The 16,257-nt window shown below is 37.7% G+C and overlaps 1 protein-coding gene across 3 annotated transcripts in view; it reads right to left on the bottom strand.

The window, feature by feature from the left end:
* Ofd1 (OFD1 centriole and centriolar satellite protein) overlaps nucleotides 1-16,257 on the bottom strand; it is a 55,751-nt gene that overhangs the window by 21,523 nt on the left and 17,971 nt on the right. The window contains exons 1-9 of one of the 3 annotated variants that reach the window (XM_057759038.1): nucleotides 16,033-16,195; nucleotides 15,612-15,710; nucleotides 12,559-12,759; nucleotides 9,805-9,873; nucleotides 9,693-9,723; nucleotides 6,388-6,495; nucleotides 3,634-3,770; nucleotides 3,160-3,333; nucleotides 1,129-1,235 (exon numbers count right to left, since the gene is read on the bottom strand). In XM_057759038.1, the coding sequence (XP_057615021.1) occupies nucleotides 1,129-1,235; nucleotides 3,160-3,333; nucleotides 3,634-3,770; nucleotides 6,388-6,495; nucleotides 9,693-9,723; nucleotides 9,805-9,873; nucleotides 12,559-12,759; nucleotides 15,612-15,704 (920 nt within the window). In that variant the 5' untranslated portion in view covers nucleotides 15,705-15,710; nucleotides 16,033-16,195. Of the gene's footprint in view, nucleotides 1-1,128; nucleotides 1,236-3,159; nucleotides 3,334-3,633; nucleotides 3,771-6,387; nucleotides 6,496-9,692; nucleotides 9,724-9,804; nucleotides 9,874-12,558; nucleotides 12,760-15,611; nucleotides 15,711-16,032; nucleotides 16,196-16,257 lie in introns of those variants that run through there. The other 2 variants (XM_057759039.1, XM_057759040.1) reach the window with 2 other exon arrangements.

Genomic DNA, 16,257 nt, shown 5'->3' with positions numbered 1-16,257 from the left:
TGAGTGCTAACAGTTGACTCTAATGGGGAAAAAAGGTTATATGCACACACTACAGGTGGTGAGCTTGCTAGCAGTCCCAGGTAAAACTGAAGGATGAAGCATCCTGAGCACTTAGAACATGTTAAGTAGCACCCCTGCCCCCATCACAAGAAATGGTTCCATGACAAGCCAAGTTAAACCACAATTTCTTATTGGAGTACAAAATGGGTAAATGGAGCAGGCCAGGATGCCTGAAGTTCAGCTACATATAAGAAACTATTAGCTATGATAACTGAAGGCAGCTGCAAAGCAAAGTATATGCTGAAGCATTAGGAATACCTCCAAGTTGTCTAGCCTCAAGGCAGTCTGATAGAAATATTTCATCACGGTGCCCAACTTGTTATCTAATAGTTTACAAAGAACTCCAAGCTCCCCTCCCCGCAAGCTGTACCTTCTAAAGCAGTTGATATCACCTTCACAGCCAGGACTCTCCCTGGCAATTTTGCTTTGTTTTGTTTTGTTATTAGGTGGGGTATCAACACAATGAGAAATAGCTCTACCCATGACAAGTCAGACTATTGTATTTCCTTTCTTTGAGTACAGAGCATGTAAATGTAGCAGGCCTGAACATCTGATTCAAGTATCCATGCTGGCCTAGAAGTGACCATGGAGCTTGAGCTGGTCTTAAACCCCTGGAAATAACCCTGACTCACCCTTCGTAAGTGCTGGGATTACAGACATACACTACCACACTAGGTTTCTATTTGGCTGGGGAGATGGCTCAGTAAAGAAAGTGCTTGCTGTACAAGCATAAGGACCAGAGTTCAGATCCCCAATATCCATATAAAAGCCAGAAATGGTAGGGGTGATGAAAGAAAGGCATGAATGCACAGAGCTTGTTGTTCAGTAAGTCTAGTCAATCAATGAATGAGTTTCAAGCCAACCAATGAAAGGCCCTGTAAAAAATAAGGTGGTGAGTGATAAAGATGTCTGACATTGACCTCTGACCTACATAGGCACATACGGGTGAGTGCACTTGCATATACCCTTCCAGACATTACACACAAAATCTTTTGGAAAAGGCTAGAAAATTTAAACATAATACTTAGTACAACTTTTGCACATCCAAAAAGAACATGTATTACTTACAATTCAAAAGCTTCAATTCTTTCCTTCAGCTCTGCTTCTCTACCTCTAAGCAAATCTATGTCATTTAGTAGAAGTTGTCTTTGAGCATAAATTTCTTTTGTTTCAATCTGCATAGGAAAGCATTTATTAGTAACAAGCAAGCAAAATAAAATAAAAATACTAGAACTCAGACGTTACTTCCTAAATTCTAGAACACACTGAAAGTTACAGATATTTAGGGTAACAATTTCTCCTTGAAGAGATTTCATCAAGATTTGCTTTTAAGTCTATATTATAGTTCGCATAAAAATGTATTTTTATAAACAAAATTAGTCCCTCAATGAATGATAAACTACACTGTGCTATATTCCTAACATTCCTAGTCTAGTTCTTTAACAACCCTCATATTCCCTTACTCAAAAATTTGATAAGTTCTCCCAGCACTTGGGAGGCAGAGGCAGGCGGATCTCTGTGAGTTTGAGACCAGCCTGGTCTACAGAGCTAGCTCCAGGATAGGCTCTAAAGCCACAGAGAAACCCTGTCTCGAAAAACAAACAAACAAAAAAAAAATTTTGATAAGTTCTGAATCAGCAGGAAAAACATTACACATGTGCAGTCAGCAATTAATTCAATGATTCCAAAATAGAATCTCCATGGTGATTGATGGTGCCTAAATGTTTCAGTTTATAGGTCATCCAGTGACCATCCAGTGAACTACCAAGTGAATGGGCTGGGCCATCCCACCACTGAAAAAAACAACACCAGGAGCAGAAAAGTTCCTCATCTTCAAGGATCTCACAATTTGGTTGAGGGAAAACAATCACATGAGGATGTAATGATCTCACACATGAAATATATAAAGACCACATGCAGGAAAAACACCTGTATGAGTCACTCAGTGAGCTGGGGAAGAAGTCACTGAGGTGACATGAAGAATAGTACAACCTTAACAGGGAGAGATGTGGACAAGCATCCAAAGGCATGGTATCTTCAACACTTTCATGTAATATTAACTAAATAGGGATCTAGTCAGTCACCTATGTTGAAGATAAAGCTGTTAATCTAAACATAACCCAGTATCTTAAACATCTATGCTTACTCTCATAGATGAAATTAGTCCATTTCTCAGATATGCTAGACACATAGTAGAGGGGTCCTATTTAGTACCAGATAACAGGTCATATTGAAAATTCTGAGCAATGATGAACTCTAGGAGGAAGCATTCCTATTTTGAACATTTTCTGACAACTGTTCTGGATGCTCACTGAAAAGAGTACTCCAAGTCCCGTTTGGCTGAAGACACGCTCTTAGCAAACAGGTTTTCCTGAAGGAAATCTCTGCCTGCAATGTGACTGGGCTACTCTGAACAGCCTCTCAGACCCTACTCCTACATCACTCTGAGATATATCCTCATTTTCCCCAGAATGGGGGACACTCCCTTTCTTTCCTGGTTCTGTCTTTTCCCTCTTCATCCCCTAGCAGAGCCCCAAGGTCTTTAATTCTTGATGCTGCCTTTCTCAAATCAAATGAAGCTTGTCAAAACAGCATTCCCCAACTGCTGCTACCTTCTCACCCTCAAGGAAAGGGAGGAACAGGTACTCAGAAATGATCAATCCTCCCCAGAGTCAGAACAGAAACCTCTTGTCCAAGAACATGGTTTGCTCTTCCACTTTCAGGTTGATGCCTCAGTTGGGTGTTGTAATGGTAATATCCTCTCTGCTTTAAAGAGCTGCTCCCCGTTGTCCAATAGCAACTATTTACCTCCAAGCCTCTCCCTGAAGCCCTCTCTCTCTAATTTGCCTACAAGATAGATACTGTTTGCTGAGTGTCTCCTAATCCCAGGATGGACATTCACTCCAGTTCTTTCTTTTCTGCCCTGCAGAGCAAAGACTATGTGGGCTTGTCTTAACTCAACCATCTCTCTGCACTCTCGACTACTACAGTTCCAACTGCTTCTCTAGAGCCTTGTTCTATCAGCTGTCCTTTCTGGATCTTAAACGAAGCTACTAACAGCAAGACATAGCCATCCAGGAAATTATTTCCAGATATTACCTCTCGGTGCTTTTTAATTCTTTCCAGGGTGTTTTTTTCCTGAGAAATGAGGGCTTCATTTTTAGCTTGACAGATTCTTTCAAATTCATTCCGGAACTCAGCCATTTCTTTTTCAAACTTTCTTTTCTCTTCCATCTTAACTTTTGTTATTTCAGCTTCTCTAAAATACTTCAACTATGAATGGAGCACATAAACGGAAAAAAGTTACTAAAAATAGTACAAATTCACTCTTCATTAGGTTACTAATAATGTTCTGTCCAAATACATCTTTAATCCATTTTTAGTTTTATCTCATTTACAGGATTTGGGCAAACATGTGAACAAATGACATCAATGGAGAGAAATGTACATCAACAGTATAGTATTCTACTCTTTAATAAAAACTTTCAGATATTTCCCCACATGCCTAAGATTAAGACAGTAGAAGATAAGTGAAAGTAGCTCTCATTAATAGCAGCAAGAAGTACAGCTTACCTTTTGACACATTTCTACCTGAAGCTGGTGTTGTATTTCTCTCTTATATTCATTTAACTTTGTCTCTAAAGATTCTAGCTTGGGACGGTGAGGAAAAGCATCTGCAAATTGTTCATCAATAAGCTGAAACTTCTCAGCTATTAAAAAAAATAGCACAGCCAATTAGGAAATATAAAATCAACTCAGTCAAGTATGCAAGAGGCCCAAAGCAGACTATACTAAAAGGGAAGTGTAGAGATGCCTGCTACCTACTTTGAAAATATTCAAGAACCAAGATGGATAAGTGGACAGATAAGTGATAAACAAGTATAATTATAAATGTCACAGTAGCATCTATGCAAGCAAATAGTCTCTAACATTGTTTCAACTGTTCGGAATGTTTGAAATGTCAATAATAAAATGACAAGTATGAATCAACCTCTTCTCAGTTTCTAAGTGCAGAGACCTTTAAACTTGAATTAAAGTTGACACATGATCAAAACAAGGACTTTAAAAATATAAAAACTATGTACTTTAACTCTTGCATTTTTCAGGTAAGGAACAAAGAGTTTGAGTAACTTCCAGAGGGTCAAGCAACTACTACACAACCAGGCCCAACTCAAGGCCTCATGCCAGATCTCTTTCCAGGAGGCTCTTGGTCCTCAAACCAACCAGATAGCCAAATCAACCATGAATCCAAGGATAAACCTGAATGTAGAGTACAATCTCATGCACAACAGCACATATGGGAAGAAAGAGATAGCAGGAGTAGATTAAAACATCAAGCGTTTGCAGCAGGCATAATTGTGAGCATGTTTTCCAGCCACTTCACATATTTTCCAGTGAGCCATAACCACACAGTCTGATACAGGACTTTCTAGTCAAATGTAGTCACTGAATATTTGAAATGAGCCCAATCTGGGCTGTGCTCTAGTGAATATAAAACACTAGATCTCCAGGAATTGCTACAAAAATGTACATAAAATATCTATTAATATTTTTATACTGAGTACTTGCTAAATATCTTGAATGTTTTGGGTTAAATAATTAAAATGAATTTCATCTGTTACTTTTCATTTTTTTAAAATGTACCCACTAGAAAAATTTAAAATTTATCTATGTGCTTTGTAGTACTGGAAAGCTCTCCTTTGCAATTAATACATAATGTTTTGCTAATGGTATTTAAACTCTACTTAAGGGCCTAGTTGTAGAATATATCTTTGTAAATGATCAATTCCTTGTCTTCCTACAAGTTAAAGGCAATACTCTAAGTGAGGACGAACCAAAAAGGTGGGTAAGCACATCACTATAAATAACTGCTTTCCAGTTCTTTTGACATAAAACGAAAAGGTAGTGTCTAGTTTGCTTTCTATTGCTGTGACAAGCACCATGACCAAAAGCAACCTAGAGAAGAAAAGGCTTATTTTCAGCTTTTATTCCAGGTCACAGTCCATTACTGAGGGAAGTCAGGCAGGAACTCAAGCAGAAACACAGAGGAATGCTTATTGCCTTGCTTCCTGGCTCATAATGCCCACTTTTATATACAGCTCAGGGCCCCTTCCTAGGTGATGGTGTTGCCCGCAGTGAGCTGGTCCTTCCAACATCAATCAAAACAATTCTCCACAGATGAACACATAGTCCAGTCTGATGGAGGCAATTGTTTAATTGAGGACCCTTTATTTAAGGCAACTCTAGGTTGTCTCAAATAGAGTTGATAATAAAAAACTAGCTAGCACAGGTAGAAGGATATTATAGAAAGGCCTTGGACCAAAGACCTTGGACTCTATCCAAATGGGAATTTTCAAATTGCTCTCTCCTCTGAGGACCTCAGTTTCAACTATTAAGTGAAATGATGAGACAGTGACTTTTCTCTTTGCAAAGTAAACAGTTTGTAACATACTATGGTGGTTTGAATAAGAACGCCACCCCCCAGGCTAATATATTTGAATGCTTAGTCACCAGGAAGGGGCATTATTTGAAAGGATAAAGAGGTGTGGCATTGTTGGAGTAAGTGTGGCCTTGCTGGAGTAAGTATGTCATTGGGGGGGGGGGGGGCTTTGAGGTTCCAAAAGCCCAAGTCAGGCCCAGTGTCTCCCCCTCCTGCTGCTTGTGGATCTGGATATAGAACTCTCAGCTACTTCTCCAACACCATGTCTGCTTATGTGCCACCATGCTCCCTGCCATGATGATAATAGACTAAACCTGTAAGCCAACTCCAAAAAATGAATTTCTTCACAACACTAGAACACTGGCCAAGACACATACTAATTTAATGGCTATAAAATAAGGTCAGAGAAGACATGAGATGAGTTTCCTAGTTAAGACAGGTTAAACTCCACATGTAAGGTAGAACCTGGTCTTGGGATCCCTATATGAATGATCAGTGTAGCCCTGCCATTCAGGATAGATTATGAGAGTGGAAAGCAATTTCTGGTACATCCAGCAACATAATTTCAGACAAAAATGAATCTCCTTGTCACCTACATACAGGTAGCATTTTTCCAGATCAGGGAAAAATCACATAGTATGATAAATACGGCAATTTTCTTCTTCCAAAAACAAAACAGGTCAAGGGAGGTGGTACACATCTGAAAATATCAGTATTCAGAGGAGGCAGAGGCAGTACAATCAAAAGTTTGAGGCCAGCTCTGTCTACACAGTGAGTTCAAGTCTAGCCAGGGATATATGCTGAGACCCTGTTTGAAAAAATAATCAGGCAAAAACAAAATAATAACAAGATACCCAGTAAAATTGAAGTAAGAAGGCTATAATTACCTAGGGACACTTTGCTAGGAAATGTGTCACTTGTTTGCGTTTCCACATCACAGCTCTCTTTAGTTTGATGATATTCTGCCAATTCCTTTAAGAAACTCATAAGAAAACCTATAAAAGCATAACATACATAGTTTTGTTTCAGAATATCATTCAACCATTGCTTTATTGCTGTTTATGAGTCTTGGTTTATAACATCATTTGATTACCAAGGAAAGGTCCTTCCAAGCATGATATAAACCTTAAAAGAAATATAGAAATTGCTATAACCACAAAAATTATAAATTTATATATGTCATAAAATAAAGTCAAAAGACAAATGATATACTGGAAAAGATTATGCAATACTGAGAAGCTCATCATAATGCCAAAGAACTCTTAGCAATCATTAAAACAAAAAATAGGAAAAGGCATGGACAAAATTCACAGAAAGAAAATTTACATGGAAAATAAACATAATCACCTTTTAAATATTAAACAAATGCACAGAAACTCATAAATAAATGTAAATTAATAACATAAAAGACATTTTCTACATAACACTGTGAAAATTAAATCACTGATGTCAAGTGTTGACATGGGGAAAGCAATTTGTCAGTGTTCCTATATATTTCAAATGTTCATTATTTTAACCTAGTTATTTTGAGTTTACACTGCTTTATTTCGATAAAGTCACAAAATGTGCATGATGTACACTTATTGCTTCTCATAGCAAAAAAAAAACCAAATGGCTGAGTCTCCACGAATAGGGAGCTAAATATGTTTTTAAAAACTGGCCTAAGGCCGGGCGGTGGTGGCGCACGCCTTTAATCCCAGCACTTGGGAGGCAGAGGCAGGCGGATCTCTGTGAGTTCGAGACCAGCCTGGTCTACAAGAGCTAGTTCCAGGACAGGCTCCAAAACCACAGAGAAACCCTGTCTCGAAAAACCAAAAAAAAAAAAATAAAAATAAATAAAAATAAAAACTGGCCTAAACAAGGTGCCGCCTTAGCGCAGTAGGCACCGCGTCAGTCTCATAAAAATGATCTAAACAGCTAGGCAGTGGTGGCACATGCCTTCTTTTAGTTTTAGCACTTGGGAGGCAAAGCTAGGCAGATCTCCATGAGTTTGAGGCCAGCCTGGTCTACAGAGTTAGTTTTAGGACACCCAAGGCTACACAAAGAAACTCTGTCTCAAAAAAAAAAAGAAACAAAAAAATGGTCTAAACAGTTGAAAGGACCTCACCTAAGTTACAGTCTTTTCTCTCTCCCTACTAAAGATGTTAAAATTCTATTCCCACAACTGTAACTTCTTTTACATAAGCAGAACCATATGGAAACCTCACAACTCCCCCTTAGAAACACATCACTCCCCTATCTAAAAATTATACACAAACTATCTAAATTCTCAGTCATAGAGTCAGTTCCTTCTTTCCACCATGTGGATCCTGGGGATGGAACTCAGATAGTCAGGCTTGGCAACAGTCTCCTTTATGTGCTGACCCATCTCGCTGGCCTAAATTTCCCATTCTAACAGTGAGAAAGTTATCTCTTACTATCTACTACCTATAGACTTAACAGCAATTTCACAATTATTATTAAGTCCTTCCATATAAGTAACTATCACCTACATTACAGTCCAATTCCTTCAGCTGCTAGGCTCCACTAATTTACAATTAGGAAGCTCAGCCCTCCATAAGCCTAACTGAGAACATTACAGTAACACTGTTTGGCCACAGTCTACATCTATCCAGAGATCACCTAATATCCTAAATTTGAGTTGTAGCTCTCCTTGTACTCATTTTTGCCAAAATTAACAAAATGGTTAGCAAAGAGCTCTACCCAAATTTTGGTACTTGGATGCTTAACACAAATGCTACTCAGTTTCTCTGACTTCCAGAAATGTTACCACATTAAATAGCTGCTAGTCAGAAGTTTTTTTTGAACCAGAAGCACTTAAGTACATTATGGACTCATGGGCAACAATCTTTTAAGGCTAATACAAATACCTATAGTAAAGTCGATTATTTCTAAATATTGCTTCAAGTTCTAAATTTCCTTCTCAATATTTTGGTAACAGCTATTAGAGTGACATAGTTTAGGACAGTGCTTTCTAATATAGCAGGCATGTGGGCAGCTGAATTTAAATTCAACTAAAACCAAGTTCACTGTTCAGTCACAGTAGCCCCATTTCAGGTACATGAACTTAGTGGCCACCACATGAGACTGTAGAAATAGGCATCTCCATCAAAACCAGAGTTACACTAAATAGCACACGGCCTTGAAGTTCAGAATGTAGGGTCTATCTATTCATATACTTAGCAGTATGGTATAAAAGAGAGTCATTTTTATTTTGTATAATAATTCACTTGTATGTCTAAATACACTTTATTTTGTTGTACAAACTGATCTAGCTTTACCCTTTGTGAGCTGTTTCACTATGGAATGTGGGGTCAGTTGCCATAATAAAATTCAACAGGGATGATCTATGTTGTAGGAAGCCTAGAACATCTTGTAAGCCAATTAACTTACTGCAAACATCACTTCCAAGAGCTCTGGCAATAAGTCAAAAAGTAATGTCAGCTAAAAGTAGACATGCAAATGTTTGCTCATTAAGTTCCAAGCTTATGAACTTTCTAGCAGGGATAACAAATCAAAAATCTAAACACAAAAGGACCACTGTGACATGTCACAGGCTACTTAAAAAGACCAAAAGATTAACTATCAGTGGCAGCTAAGTTGCCAGTTTATGTTCAAGACACAAAACCTAATACCAAGTCTAAAGTATGGTCTGACAACCTTAGTAACAATTTATAATAAGAATGGCCATTATCAAAGCCAGGGTTGAGGTAATTCATCAAGAATGTATGAAAACTTAACTTGTAAAAAAGCATTAATATTTTAAAGAAACTGATACATTTAATACTTCATAAATTACATTTGAGGGGGGATATCTAATACACAAAAATAGCTAATGTTACTAGCTTTTTTTATGGGGTGGGGAGCTATTAAGCAAATATTCTAAACAGTAAGTGTCTGTAAAGAGTAGTTTTCATTTGCTAGTTGGGCTCTTGAATACTGTCTGCAGTGTCCTTCCTTGATTATCAAAGACTTATTAAAAGCATAGAATGTGGGGGAATAAGGTATCTTTATCAAAATAACATATGAACAGTTGCTTATTTAAAAGCAAGCCATGGTCAGCAAGGAAAATCAAATGTTCTGATTCTACTTAACTTTCCTATTCTTCTCATTAAACCACAAGTTTTATATTTTTGTAAGAAAAAGCATATATAAAAATCTTGCCATTCTCCACAAAAATGAAGTCTCCTACCTTTTTGGTTTTCTTTATCAAATCCTGAAATCTGTTAAAAGAAAATATTTTACCTTTATTAAATTACTCACTTATAAGTAGCAAATCAAAGTAGCTCATAAAACACTCTTACCAGTGATTTGTATAGATTGGATGAGGGGTTGATTCGAATGAGCTGTAATAGATCCTGCATAGTAAATACCTTAAAGAGAGAAAAAAAGCTTAAGTATCCAAATTTGTCTACCAATAAGTTTAAATGATGATATATTACTGAATATAAAATAAAGACTCATTTCGATTTAAAATAATATTATATATAATTAACCTAGTAATGCAAAAACAAAGCTTTTATGTTGCCAACAAGTTACAATAAATATACTGAGGTCAGAAGGATCAAATAATTTGCTTTTTAAATTACATCTATTTATTTTTGTGTGTATTGGTAGGAATGAACATGCTATGGTGTATATGTGGAGATCAGAGGACAATTTGCAGGAATTAGTTCAACCTTTTTACCATATGGGACCTAGGACTCCAATTCAGGCCATCAAACCTTAATGGCAAGTGCCTTTATTTGCTGAGCCATCATGTCTATCCAGATAAAATATTTTTAACCAAGTAATTAACCTCCAAACACTAACAGAAATGAAAGAAATCATGAATGCCTTACAGATAACACTCAGCTATTTGGTGAACCAGGGGATTTATGAATGAATTTCAGGGTCCTTACAGCTATATAAAAATGTAAATAAACTTCAGGTTTTATTATTCTAAACTATGAATGACTACTGTGTACCTGAAATAGTTTTAATCACACAGCTATTCTTGATATACATATTTCTACTATAGTATGTATTGTGCACTAGCTCTATCCTTAAGACACTGAGAAAATGTATTTTCACATGGTTTCCCTTTAAAGAAGCTCTGGTTGGCATTTACATTATTAGAAACAATTAATGATATGAACTGGTTTAATTATTACTGAGAGGGTCCCTGCAGGTGTCATACTGCACAACGCGATCGGAATGAAAACCCGGTACAGATTGACTTCGTTGACCTGGATCACACTTAGAGAAGTCTAATAACAGGTAGTTTATTTCCAATGTACTTAAGCCCAGGATAATTTGGAAAAAGTTTCCTGGTGTGATGCAATCTCTGGTTCAAAAAGAAACATAATTACATTGAAACTCAACTCAAGGCACATGTCATTTCTTCCAAGAAGGTAGGTTCTAAAAATATACTACCTGTACTAGCCTTAAGGACCTAAGGGTCTGGCCTGGTCTCTACAGTCCTGGTTGTAGGAGCTTGATATGGCATGGCCCAAAAAATAATGGCCATTAATCACTTGCAATTCTCAGCTTTCTGGATGGAAGAATGGGTTTTTCATTTTTCCCATTAGAAAGACAATCATGTAGACTTAACATTCCTGGTTTCTCTGGAGATCAGTGGGCTCATGAACCTTCATGTCATGCTTCCAACGTATTACTATAATTATATAGCTATCACACAGTAATCAAAATTGTAAAATGTGTCATAAGAAAGAAGATGAGCTAAAAATGAATTCTTGTTTTTTTTTTTTTTTGGTTTTTCGAGACAGGGTTTCTCTGTGGTTTTGGAGTCTGTCCTGGAACTAGCTCTTGTAGACCAGGCTGGACTCGAACTCACAGAGATCCACCTGCCCCTGCCTCCCAAGTGCTGGGATTAAAGGCGTGCGCCACCACCGCCCGGCATGAATTCTTGTTTTAAGACTTGTTTTAAGACAGGGTCTTACTCACTATGTATACCTGGTTGGCCTGAGACTCACCAAGCTGGCCTAAAACTTGGGATTCTCCTGTCTGTCTAGTGCTGAGAATACAGATGTATGCCACCATGCCTAGCTTAAACAATAAATTATTTATGCTGACAAGTTGAATATAGTTAATAAAGTATACCATATTTGTTCATCAGAATACTAACATTGTTCTTATTTCTTAAAACTTTTGAGACAATTGCAGAACAAACAAAAACAAAGACACACAGAGAAAACATCAGGAATGAATCCTAATGTAAAATATAGACTTGATTGACAATTTGGTGCCAATTTGGAATCATTGACTACAGCCAATGTATCCCTAGATGAAAAATGATGATTGTGTAGGACTCTGTGCATGTGGGAAAGACAGAGTATATGAAAACTATTTTCAGCTCAATTCTGCTACAAGCCTAAAACTATTCTAAAAACAAAGTTCTATTTTAGGTAATGTACAAGTATTGAGAATGTTTGTTAAATCTGACTTTAAAATAATTAATAAAATGTGACTATAATGTTCAACAGTGACAAGAACTAGTTAAAATCATTAGAGTAGTAAGACATAAGACATGTGCTATTATTATAGATTTTCTTGAATTATGTATTTTGCACTTATGCAACTACAAAGCAGAGAAACCCCTGCAGCCATCTAAATGAAGAACATGTTAGAAAACGAAATGTTCTGTCCTGCAATGCTATTTAGAAGCAACTCACCTTGGGCAAATCACTTCACCTGTCTACATTCTGCGTCATTATTTGTGACACATGTGCTCCCTGCAGTGTACCTAGCACAGTGCCAGTTTCACAGCGAACATTACAGAAACAGCAGTTACCAGTCTAATTTAAACCACATGGACTGTAACATCACTTTTAGCTCCAAAACATTTTGATTCCACACACCACTATTTTACAAAAGACTGAAATACTAAAGCATTAATAACAGTCACATTTGATAATCATTTGTGCAGGGATTACATGAATCAAAGATGAACAAGAAATTAAGCTAGTCAGTCAAAAGACAAGCAGAGGTTAGATACCACTTTACAGTTATTAGAGGAAGAAACTGCCAAGAGAAAATTCAAAAATACCAGAATTTACCTTTTCTTTTGCCAAACCACTTTCTGGAAAGAACACAGAAAGTGAATATTCATAGCCACATCTTTGTAAGTGATCTGCCACCAGCGAGTTAGAAGCGCCTATTAGGAGGGCACTCCCTTCCACCGAAATGGACAGAGGCTTCACTTCTCCACTCAATACAGGATGCATCAATTCATGAATTAGCTGTTTTCGGAGTTGTGTCTAGTGAGAAACAGAAAAAAAAGACAAAAGGAGATACATTTTACCAGAATAGAAATACACACAGATCTGCCACATTAATTGAATTCTTTCTTTTACTTTCAAAATGAATCTATATCCATGAGCAAAAAGTAGGAAGCATTTCTTTCACAATTTATCTTATCCCTCAGTGGGCTTGGACAAAAACTTTCTTTCCCCAGTTCCTACACCCAACGTCCATAGACCATAATTTGACATCTCTAAAAGCAATTTCAGCTGTTTATGATGAAGAAATTAAGCCATGTGGAAAATTTTGCCACTTCATCTCAACTGTGGATTGTGGCAGTCTATGATTCAAATAAACTGGGAAATTCAAGGTCATCCTTGGCTCTATAAATAGTTCAAGACCAATCTGGGCTACAAAGACCCTGTCTCAAAAAAAAAAAAAAAAAAAAAAAAGAAAAAGGTAGTTAAAACTATCTGTTTTATAATCATGGGGATTGAAGTTTAGATTCTAGTACTTATACAACAAGCCACCTGGGTGTTCTGCCAACACAAGGAATCAGACAGCCTGTTCTGGCCTGCTTGCATATACAAACACACACACACACATATACATGCACACACACACTCAGGCAGACATATATAAAATAAATCTTAAAAATATATAGTAGTATGAAAGGGCAGTTTTCACAAAATGGGAGGGGAAACTCAGAGTATGAGAGAAAAGATTTGTGTCACACACATCTCAGAAATGGATTAACTAGACCAAATATAAACAAATGATTTGACAAGTTTCATTTAATATATACCTAAACTGGATGTAGTAGAAGATGGCTGTAATCCTAACACTAGAAAGGTTGGGGCCGGATGATCACCACGAGTCTGAGGCAGGATAGTGAGACACTGTCTCAAAAAACCACCAATTATGACAAAACCCACAAAATAAACAAAAACACCCTATACCTAAATGACTTTGCAATTGACCATAAATATAAATTCATATCAAATAATAAAACAATATAAACTAAACCACTAAAAATTCTATAAAATTTAAAAAAGTTGTAGCTTAATCTATATCAGTCATTGAATTTAGAAAGTAAAAATTAGCTAAGTTTGAGAAAATGTCATCCAGTTGGGCTAATAAGAGACTGAATAGCCAGCCATGCTATAGCTGTGAAGTGACCAAGGCTAGCACAAAAGGGCTACAAAGATATCCATTGGTCAATACCAAATAAAATTGAGATATGAGGTAAAGGACCATCAAGTCTAATCCGCAATGTGACATAACCAGGAATGACAAGATTCTTCTATATTATAGATTAATAAAATGTAATCAATCCAGGTGGTTGAATCCAGTATCACTAATGGGGGAGTGAGTTGACGACAAAAGATAAAGCCTTTCTAACATTTCAAATGAGAGAGCTGGGGAGAGGACACTGTTAAAAGGTGTCAGGGCAACACTGAAATATATTACCAAACTGCTTGTGAAATATAAACTGTAAAAACCATTTCAGACCCAGATACATACACTGGTAAAAATGTTCATACCCCAGGGCATAATGGCACTGGCCTGTAATCCCAGCACTCAAGAGGCAGAGGCAGAACACTGCAAACCGGCCAAAACCTACTCATGTCTCTTTCTCAGAAATGGGATTTCTCTATGCTAGACAGAAAATGACAGGCACAATAGATCATGTGTAGACTTTAGTAGAAGTTAAGCATTCAAATAGTAGAAAGTTACCTATGTGACGTTTGACTAACCAGGATGAATCTGTTGCCACTAAAAACAAGGATTTCAGGCAACTTGAGCAAACAGAGAAAGGCTCATCATATAATGTAAATTTTAAAATGATACATACACCTTATACCAGTTTATGGTTATCAAAGATGATTCTCCCTTCTGCTTTCTTTGTGTTTTCTAGACAAGTCTTACGTATTTTATGAAGTTAATAAAATAAGAGTGGAAAAAAATCAGGCTCACCTTTCCTTAATTTCCAATTCTAAATGTAAAATATGTTTCTGAAAGGCATATTGTAATGAAACACATTGAACTAACTCATTCGACACCTTGCTATTACCCAAATTTAAGGTGCACTAGTACATATTTGCTACTCACAGTAAATATTCACTCTAGTATATTCTATTTTTATTTACTATTATTGACACAGGGTCTGACTACGCAGTCATGACTGACCTGAAACTGGTTAGCTGGCCGAGGCCGCCCCCAAATCAGAGATGCGCTTGCCTCTGCTTCCCAAGTGCTGGGATTAAAGAAAGGCATGTGACAACATACCTGCTACCATTCCAGTATGTATTAAAAAAATTCCATTTCTCAAAACTGTTACACAATAAGCAATAACTTCTTCATATTTGTCTATGTAGTGTCATCAAGAGATTCTAAAACCACCTATTAATTCTGAAAAGTGTACATCTACGGAGTTTATTGTTTTTTAGTTAGCAAAGAAATAACAGGTTTCATTTTGATGTTTTCATACATGTACACTGTTGTGCTCTGCTCATATTCACCTTCCCGTCACCCTCCCCACCCTGTCCTGTCCCCACAATTGTCCCCTTCTGCTTTCGTTACATATACATAACAGGGTCAAATCTAGATTGTAAACAAGATTTGTAACAGCATCTCAGATTTATTACAATGTTTTCACTATATACATGCTATGTGCTACCTTAATGTTGGTTCAATAAACCTATTATATGGTTTTTAAGACGACTGAAACTCAACATTTTCAAAATGTAGCTCACCGATACAATCTATATTTTAGTGATTTCGGAATCCAAGCCCTGGCTGAATTTAAATGTGGAACTACCTACTGTCAGAGGTTATACTTGTGAAACTAAGGACCTAAATCTGATACCTTAAGTGTGTCCAGTATACCCCGATCCTTAAACGTCTGGTATAGCTTTTTGCGCAGTTCATCTTGACTCAACACATCACACTTGAGGGACATGGCGGACTGGAAGAGAAAATGATGAGTTACCTAGCGGCAAAGGAGGCCTGGATTTCAGAAATCAGACCAGTGGCCTCCCGGAAAGCCCTTAGATGCTTAACGGAGCTCTAACGAACATAAACAAGGGACTTCCTTTCTCACAGACCCCTGGGAGTGGCAGGTGGAACTACCTGAGCCATCGTTATCTGCTTCCTCCCGAGCTCGCCCCTCTACGGCCAGGCTCCGTGATCAGGGCAGGCCGCGGTTGGAGTGGGAGTCCCTGACCTCCGAAACCAACCTGTCTCTGGGGACCCGGGGGAACAAGGGAGCTGAGCACTCAGCCCATTACCCCAGCACGCAGGCGCAGGGCCGTGACCCAGGAGAGATTCTGCACCAGAGAAAGCCGGAGACCAGAAGCGACCGCTCAAAAGACAGTTTTCACTGCTCCACAGCTAACGCCTACGCCGCTCTCTCGCTGTCTGCCGGTCCAAAGCACCGGACAAACGTACCCGCCAAGGGATGGAGTAAAGTGACGCACGCGCGAGCTCAGGCCGGACGCTCCCGCCACGTCTCG

The sequence above is a fragment of the Chionomys nivalis genome, chromosome X (genome assembly GCF_950005125.1).
Source record: "Chionomys nivalis chromosome X, mChiNiv1.1, whole genome shotgun sequence".
In the NCBI taxonomy this organism is placed as follows: domain Eukaryota; kingdom Metazoa; phylum Chordata; class Mammalia; order Rodentia; family Cricetidae; genus Chionomys; species Chionomys nivalis.
This window is presented reverse-complemented; position numbering and strand designations above follow the sequence as displayed.